Here is a 9548-nt window from a genome sequence, read left to right as displayed (position 1 = left end):
AAATGTATATGAATTTTTGAAATCTTTTAATTGAAATAGCTGAAATGATGTCTCCATCGATTTCGCTAAGAAAGATTCTGGAAGTAGCTCGTACCAACTCTGATTTATTCTGAAAGTGTTGTGACACGTGGACTTTTAGTTTTTTAGCTATGGGGATTGCACATTCTCTGACCAACCAACTCCCGACCACAGAACCTCTTCGACTTAGATGGGAAGGATGGAAATGAACTACCCATGCTTAAATTGACATTCTTTTATATAACATAACTATTCTCTGTCATCATATATCTGTATTTAAAAGATCTAATTGTTCCGCTAACTTTGGGTTTTGCTTATCCAAAACCACTCTAATATGCTGATCTTAAAAAAAAACTTTAGACAGTTACCTCATTTATATTTGTGTCACAAGGTACTATGTTTTAAGAAAGCAACAACAAAATGCTATTGTCTCTTGGACTAGTTGAGCTCTTACATATTTGCAGAGAATAAAGGTAAAACATATTTATTTATGAATAAAGTAATTGTCTAATTTTTTGGGATAAGCAAAACAACCAAAAGTCAGCGTAGCAACTAGAACTTACAACTGTCCATACAGTATATTGTGACAGAGAGCTATTATTGTATATGAAAGAATGTCAACTGAAACATGGGTAATTCATAGTCATCCACTCCAGCCATGTCGAAGAGATACAGTTGGCACAAGTTAGTCAGAGAAGGCGCAATCCCCACAGCTTAAAAAGTAAAAGTCCATGTGTCACAAAACGTTGAGCATAAATCAAAGTTAGTATCAGCTACTTTTACAATTTTTCTCAACAAAATACATGATGACATCATTTCAGCTATTCCAAATTAAACATTTTAAAAATAAATGTATTTTTTTAATTGATTTTTTAAAAAAGTATTTGAATCTTCTTATCTCATAGATGCTTGGGCCAACTCACAACTTCCAGCTCCAGCCTACTCCCCATCCCTACTTACATTTCACCTTATTTTTCAAAAGTGGGAAAACAGTCTTCTTGCCCCAGGAATCGGGCCACCTAGGACGATAGGCATACACCAAATGTAAAATGCCACAAGCAAAAAAAGTTTCATTGAATCCGGGGACAATTTTTTTGGGCCGTGAACTGTCTGGCAAGAAAACTTCACCGCCATTTCAAACCCCAGAACCAGAACCCCAACCAGCATCGCGTACCACCACCAATTTCACATGACTGCATGACGTGATTGCCTACCTACTGCTTTGCAGTCGTTACATGCACAAAACCAAAAACAATGTGCCCTAGCAAGCATACAAAACAAATTCCGTAAAGAACGAGCACACTGCAAAAAATTTTGACAGGTAATGCGGCTAATTCATTTTCCAGAAACGTCTGTTATTCGAATAACAGCATCGCTGTAGTTTTAATGGTTAAAATTTGGTACAGGGAGCAATGTACAGGACCACTGTACAGGCAAAAGCGAACAAAACTGTCTACAGTGGAGCCGTCTTCGTACACTGTACCGTGTAAAACCTGGGCTTTCCGGTGCTACAGCAACACTGTACTCCGCGTTTTGTACCCTAGGTGCAGTGGCTCAGAGCGGCATCTACAGTAACGCTGTAGATCGTTCCGTATCAAACTCTAATTTTTTGCAGTGCAGATTAATTATGTAGCATATTCATTTGGCACACCTTGCAACTTGTTTTTATGTTCTATGGGGTAACTCGTCAAAGTAAAGTTCTTTAGGGAAAAATGTCGTCTGTTTGGCTCTATCTCTAACCGTTTAGGCGCTAAAGGGTTTTGTTTGACGAAAATAAGCTAAAAATTGCCGAAGTGAACAATAAGTTGTTGAAAAAGGCCTAAAAACCGCAAAATAGGAAAGACCCCTCCCCCCCCTACACCCTCAAAAAGCGTTTTCTAAGCTGAAGGGTGGGTTTTAGTCGTGGTGCTTCACTGTTACATCCCTTTCTCGCGTCTATGGGGCAAACTCAAAGACGACGGGTTTAAGCGGGCCTAAGGCCCGTTTCATCCTTTGATCATGTTCTTCAGCAAATCGTGTGACCGAAATAATGGTCGGGCCGCACCGAACGGAGTTGCCGGCGTAGCGAAGCGGAGCTGGCAACTTCGTTGGGCGGAAGGGCGGGCCTGCTTGTTTTACCAGTGTAATATAAGGTATTACAGAGCCTAAATACTTGTAACACAATGTAATTTAACTAACAGACTGAGTGTAAGGAATGTAAGTAATACACAGTCAAACTGACAGTTCTTTGTTAATATACTTGGTTTTACAAGGTAATACAAGGAAAACACGCAGTACTTGGTAATATCAGGAAATACAAGGTAACCCGGCCGAGTTATACACCAGCTGTTCACCCCTCGAGAGTCAAATTACTTTTTCAGAAAGTCGCCCCATGGATGCGTCACTCGTCACTGCCGAGGGCGTCACTCGCGCCACATCAAGAGTCACGTGTTCTCAGTTACACGACACCTGCCAGCTATAAAACGACCACGGCTCGAACAAACAGAACAGTTAATGTTATTATGGCGCGGGCTTTGTGTCGTGGTCTCGTGGTGGCTGCGCTGGTAAGAGACGCAAGGCATAAGTATGAATAATACCAAACGTACATATTCCAGCATGAGATTCGGTATTGTGACGAGATTATTCAACTGAAAAAAACTGAGAACGGACTTACACTCTGTTAAAAGAGTAACGTACTGCCGGATCATAGAAGAATAATGCAAGGTTTAAGCCCGCTTTACGGTTCAGACAGAGTTCTACATTTAAATGTAGGTATAGGTGGGTTCTCTGTGATGGATAATACATCTGAAGTACCCGCATGGAAAACAGCGTTTGAAATATATTTGCATTCAGTCACGAACTCAAATGTAACTCGATTCGGAAGTAGGGCTCTTATTTTTACTCGGGTACCCGGAAAACCCGCTTACCCGGGTGCCCGGGTAGGAACCGACGGGTTTTCTCGGGTAGACGGGTTTTCGCGGGTACTCGGCGTATTACCCGGCTGCCCTGCGCCTATAGCTAGGCAATTTCACATACGAGCACGTCAAATTGCCTTCTTGCTTGCGCGGTTCCACCGGGTACCCCGGGTACCCGGGAAAACCCGTTGACCCGGTTCCGACCCGGGTTGCCCGGGTACCCACGGGTCGGGTTTTTAAGAGCCTTATTCGGAAGTGCCTAAGTCCCAGCCACGTCAGATAGAATGCAGTTACAAGTTGCGCAGACACATCTCGGACAGTTCTCGCACAGAGCTGCTGAGTCAGGTTTCATTATGGTTTCAAACACTTCGCACACGGGAGTCGGGCACAGGCAGTTTCCTGACAGTTTTGACAGAGAGTTACATTCGAGAAGAAACCTAGCGTAGTGACCAAACGCAGATCAATTTCAAACGCTTTTTTTCCATGCGGGTAGACTGCCACTTCAAAACCGTTGATAGAAATGATTGGGAGTAGGATAGGAGTAGGAAAATGAACGCGACACCACGTATATCAGGGCACAGGTTTTACGATACCTCACGAAATACTGTCACACCGCGACGTGCCTGGCGAGCGGGCAAAGGAGTCCTCTCTTCTACTTTCAAAACCTGAATGGTGGGATGCAGTCTACTTCAAACTGGAAGGAGGCTGGTGCATCGGCGGTGGTAGTTGGCCACCTGGTCAAACAAGGGTCGAGGCGACACATGAGTGTGAGGGTGGTGGCCCCTTACACAAAAGGAGAGAAGGAGGAGCCCAGAGGGAAGTCAAATGCATCTCTTTCAATGCTTTCAATATAATGTCATTGAGTGTTAGCGAATGAGATTCCAGGGCCCATCGGGAGCCCTAATAGGCAAATTTTGCGAATTGCGACACGGCAGATGACTAGGGTCGTATCAAACATGTCATATGTTGAATAATAAGTGTTTCAATCAAACTTATCTGTAAACTCACAAAATTTGCTAACTCATCTTGAAATTGTCGCATCAAGATGCAGTTTGCACGTAAATTCTTAAATTTCGAAACCTAATCCTAAAATACACCCCATCATGAAAACATCCAAATAAAATATTTGCTATTCCGAAAATTGAAAGGCTTCTTCCTTTTGAAATATGAGACCAAGGGGCGGGTCTTAGGGAACGTGCGGGGGTTGACTGACTGTTTGGGTCTGGTCAGGACGAACAGGGCAGAACTTTTGCTGCGGTTGCTGAGGAGAAGTAGCCAGCAGATTTTTGGGGGGGTCACCCGTCATCCTGTTTTAATCCGACTGTAGGTCCAGTCACGGACATCCTAACCTCATTTTACCTTCTTTATGAAGATTGCGAGGATTTGACGAAATCGGTTGAGGGTCTAGGAGAAACCTCCTCAAATTTCAAGGATTTGTAGATCAACGCCGCTCTCAGGGAAGGAACAGTCTAACCTCTGGAAGGCAGATCACTACTTGACTGTTTCTGTTCAGAAAATTAAATCTGTTTCAGATCGCATCATGTTTGGGGAAAACTGCCGATCAACTTGCGAAAGAAGCAACTGATGACTTCAAGGACATGAAGATTGTTCTCCTTGAAAAGTAAGTTCACACTGTAAATACTAAAGCGAGTTTTGTTACTTCAAAGCAGGGTTGTTAACTTTAAAATTTAAATTTGACGCGTTTCGTTTCGTTAATTTGAGATTTGAGTTAACCCTTAAAAAAGGCCCGCGATCAGTAGGTGCGATCAAAAAATTATTTTTCTTGCAATTCTTCGTATTTACCACCTAAATAGACGAGAACAACAAAGAAATCCGAAATTCGGCCGTAAATAACGAAATTACCAACATGTCGTTAATAAACGGCAAGGGGCATAAGCGAGGGGGCAATAACTCCGGGAATCATGTGTACACCTGTCTGGGAATCACCAGGATAAAAATTGATCAAAATCAATAGCAATCGCTTAGAATAAGCGGGAAACTAGAGAAAGAAGTACAAATCAGTCGAAATAAGCGTTTTATACCACTAAAACCCCCCGAAAAACCCATGTAATAATTATTGGCGGACGGAAATCACCGGGAATCAAGAATTTCGGGAATCATGTGTCCACTTTAAAAGGGAGTTATTGCCCCCTCGGGCATAAGGGTATAGAAAATTTGGCTATCCCTAATATGCTGGCTTTTTGATCAAAATTGGGTGTCATTGTGTGGGTATCAACTCAAATGTAAGTAATATGAAAAAAAATAATTCGCATTTTCACCCTTGGGACCCGGGAAATGGTATAAACCGTCTAGAGGGTCGCCTGCTCCAATCGGCTCCGGTCCCGTTTACGGCGGCCTCTGTTTGACAAGTTTGGGTCGGAAAATAATTTTTTGTTTCCGTGGGATGGGTTTACCGTCCAGGTGGTTGCCCGCTCACAACTGGAAAAGGTCGTGACTAACAAATTACGTCGGCAATATATGGGGCCAAAAGTAAGGGAAAGCAAAAACGTTAACAATTCTTGTGAACCATAAACGGACCCTTAGAAAAGAAAATTTTCTATTTTACAGTTTCGAGCAAAATTTTTTGAATAGAAATTTGCGCCGCGTCATAGCGCCCTCTCACTTGTACAATCTGCTTTTGGACGCCATGTAGGCATTTCATGCCTGCTCGCTGCATTGTTCTTGTTCTCGATGTGTTTTTTTGCGTGATATTTTTTTGAATTAGCCTATTAATCATTACTTTCATAATTGAACACAATTTTTGGCATGAGCGCTGGGCAGCGCGCGCGGGGGGCTGACTACTCAGCGAGCAAGGTGTCCATTGTTGCTCTGGCACCCGGGCGTGGGTGTGGAGCTGCTCAACAGGTGCTGTTGAATCATGACGCCCCCCCCCCCTCCGCCCAACTGGCTGGCAGAAACGGGTCCGTTTAAAAAGGCATATGCCGTTTATAAACGACACTGGGCCTTAGGGGGTGGTAAGGGTGCCAATCGCCCTCCGAGGCGCCGAATTTGATCGGAAATTGATCACTACCCACCAAGACATATCAAAATACTCTAATGGGGCATGTCACTTGAGAAAAATGCGTATTGGGTCCCTGAAAATAAGAACAACAATGTAAAGGAGCGCCTCCTCCAATCTGCTCCGGGCCCGTTTTCGGCGGCCTCTGTCCGAATAGTTTGGGTTGGAAAATATTTTTGTTTTATTTTGTGAAATTGGTTCACCGACCAAGTGGTTGCCTGCTCTCAACTGGAAGAAGTCGTGACTATCAAATTGGCTCGGCAATGGGGGGCCAAAAGAAAGGAAAAGCGTAAAAAGCATACGTCGTTTATAAACGACATTGGGCTTTAGGGGGTGGTGTTGATGCCAATCGCTAAAGGAGCCTTCATTAACCGCCAGTTATGTAGGCAAGGCCGCCCACGTCCAGTGACCCGAGACAAGCGCCTTGCAGGTAGGCAACCCAAGTGTGCGCCGCGCAATCGGTAGGGTGCTGTCGGTCTGGGCCCATATGCTTCTTACACTTTTCCTTACTTTTGGCCCCCTATTGCCAAGGTAAATAAGAAAGTCACGACTTTTTTCCAGTTGAAAGCTTGAAACCACTTGGTCGGTGAACCAATTTCACGAAAAAAAAATATTTTCCGACCCAAACTTTTCGGACAGAGGCCGCCGAAAACGAGAGTGCCTTTGATTAGTTCTGCGAAACCACCTCTACAAAAAACAAACCCTCGAAACCCGAAAAAGTAACGCGTTACGTTTCGTTAAACGTCGTAACGTCATCGACGTTAATGCAGAACAATAAAAAAAAAGTAAAATATCGAAAATTTAGAGAAATGGCTGTTTCAGAATAAGAAATATCAAGAAAAAAATACTTTACGTATAAAAAGATCTTGTTTTAGCACGTCTAGAGGCTCGGCTTTCTTCGGTATTTTCTCGTGATAGGGGTGCTCAAGAAAACTGACCGTAGCTGCCCAAATTTTGACGCATGTGAAGGTTGATTTAACGTCAACGTCGATAAGACTTTACGGGAACCAGTTAACGTACACGCGTTACGTTTTCCCGGCTTTAAAAAAATTAACGTCGCACGTTTACGTTGATATAACGTTAAGGAAAATGTCGTAACCAAGGTCGTAACGTCGCTACCCGTTACATTAGCGTTTACAACCCTGCTTCAAAGAAGCGAGACAACCTTTCATTGCCTGTGTTGAGCAATAAGTCTTAAACCTCTCTCTGTGATAGTATTAATTTTTAGATATCCCTCTAACCTGGTATTAATAATTTAACATCGCTCAATTTGAGTGTGAAATTATAAGCCTAACTTTGTTTAAGTACTAAGACCTGGGGTGGGTGATCCGCGCCGTGATTTTTTTCTGCTTATACTGTACCGCATTCATGCGTGCGGACGGGTTGCATACTCGCACGGGGCCGTAAGGCGCCATGGCGAGCGACGATAGGCAAGCCCAGGGGTCTCATACTGTGAGGTCACGCGGGCCGCACGAGTCGGACCTCTCACTTGCACTCACTGCGATCACATAGCTCCATCTCTCTCCAGTGCGGCCCTTGCGGCCCGCGTGCCGCGTGTCTGAGACCCCTGGGCAAGCCCGCCCGCACGCATGAATCCGGTAAAGCATAAGCAGAAAAAAAAACACGGCGCGGATCACCCACCCTGTATGATAGCTCAGGAGAGTTAGGTTATTTATATCTCATTGAGTGGATTAGATTTAAATAATACATGCTAACATGATGTACTGCCTTCCTCTGATGGCATAATTGTCTGAATGCATTAAAACATTTAATCTTTCAACAAATGTACGATAGCAATCTCTGAGCAGATGTTTTAATAGTGCTTGTCAACAGTACAATAAGAGAGCAGAGGCGCGGGGGGGGGGGGGGAGGGACTTTTATCCCTCTGCTAGAGATAATCTTGGGAACTGTTTGATAATTGCAATGTGGGTCAAAAGTTCATGACCATTTTCCAATATGTTTAAAACATTCTTAAAAAAACGTCTTGCAGTGAATCGTGTTATAAAATTACAAGCAACATGTATCGACTTGGAAGTCATATTACTTTCCTAGTAAGTTTACATCAACTGAACCGTTTGAACTCCAAAACACAACCTGGAACAATATGTTTCAGACTAACAAGGGAACCTTTTCAGGTGAACATCTCCGATTTCGTTGAAACTTGAAAAAATTGGAGGTTATTTATGTAGAAATCGGATGGCACTTGAAATTTTTCCTGAAACTTACATTTAGTTTTTCCTTATGTACGGAAGGAGTATTTTTTGAAAAATGTAAAGCTGTGTTCTGAGGGGTAACTCGTGAAAGTAGCGCCCTTTGGGCGAAAATGTTGTCCGTTTTTCTCTATTTTGTACCGTCAAAGCGGTAGAGGGGTTCCCGGTCACTTTTCCCAATTGTAATTTTTCCCAAATTTTTTCTTCCCAATAATATATTCCCAAAACTTATTTTCCCAAAATAAAATTCGCACAGGCAGTGTATCCCAAAATTTTAATTAGTCGTACTAGCACACCACAGCTGGAAGTGGTGGTCTGTTGTCCTCAAGTAGTCCACCACGTTGTCGTAGTTCGCGAAGTCCTGGACCACGTTCCGGTTCCGGATGCGGTAGATAATCCGAACAAGGCTATAAGCGATGTAAAAATAGTACATACCTGCCAGGAATTTCTCGCAACTCCGATAGTGATTAGGGATTGGTGGACTGGTCACGCGACCGCTCTCTCCGCATACTCTTCTTTAAATTTTCTCTTTCGAGAAGCTGGCTGAGCACGAGCACCCCCTCCGAACATTTTGGTAGTTCTACCGTCACTACCTTCCATTTATATATTTGAGACAAAAAACACAGTAAGGTCCAAGTAAACCCCTAGTAACTGTGAGGTTCAGGAAAAATTTCAAGTGCCATCCGACTTCTAGTATAATACCTTTCAATTTTCCGAGTTTCAACAAAATTTGGAGATTTACGCCTAAACAGGTTCCCTTGTAAGAACTCAAGTGTGTGGAAGGCATTAACTTGGCGAGGAGGGTGATAGTGCGCCGGATTGAGAGTGGAAGTACGGGGGGGCACTGTACAACATACGATTTAGGTCGTTTACGAAAGGGAAATCGGCACTCACTCTACGGTTAAACGGTTTTCTGAGGGAAAAGAGAAAACTTTGAGGAACTCCCTCGGTTGACGAATATTCTATGATTTCGAGGAAGTCTCATTAATAGATGGATTTTTACTCCTTTTTTTTTTTTGAAAAGATTCCTCATAATCTGAGGCGAGATATCGGGGGAGTTTTCCTCAAATATAGGAGTTCCCTTCAAAGTTTTCCCTTTTCCGTCCAAAAATGAGACATTGTTTTTATCATGTTTATCCAATTATAAAATTATTATTAGGTCATGCAGCATGGAAATAGAAAACATTAATTATTCATAAAATTAAGAGTCTTTTAATATATGATACATGATGTTGGCAGAAAAGGGACGAATACATCCTACAAAGTAGGGAACGAGGCACACCTACTTCAAAACCGGGACTTTGTTAAATCTAAACAGACAGTTCTGTACATTCACGGTGCACTCCAGAGCCCATCAGATGTCAGCTCACAAACGGTCACCAATGGTATGTAAGGCATGGTTTCTAA

The 9548-nt window shown here is 43.0% G+C and overlaps 1 protein-coding gene across 1 annotated transcript in view; it reads left to right on the top strand.

Moving 5' to 3' along the window:
- Positions 1–2444: 2444 nt before the first annotated feature.
- LOC113213966 (pancreatic triacylglycerol lipase-like) overlaps positions 2445–9548 on the top strand; it is a 58098-nt gene continuing 50994 nt past the window's right edge. The window contains exons 1-3 of the mRNA XM_052273127.1: positions 2445–2561; positions 4445–4533; positions 9381–9526. Coding sequence (XP_052129087.1) covers positions 2520–2561; positions 4445–4533; positions 9381–9526 — 277 coding nt within the window. The 5' untranslated portion in view covers positions 2445–2519. The remainder of the gene's footprint in view (positions 2562–4444; positions 4534–9380; positions 9527–9548) is intronic.

The sequence above is a fragment of the Frankliniella occidentalis genome, unplaced genomic scaffold (assembly GCF_000697945.3).
Source record: "Frankliniella occidentalis isolate FOCC.00 unplaced genomic scaffold, Focc_3.1 Scaffold248, whole genome shotgun sequence".
Classification (NCBI taxonomy): domain Eukaryota; kingdom Metazoa; phylum Arthropoda; class Insecta; order Thysanoptera; family Thripidae; genus Frankliniella; species Frankliniella occidentalis.
This window is presented reverse-complemented; position numbering and strand designations above follow the sequence as displayed.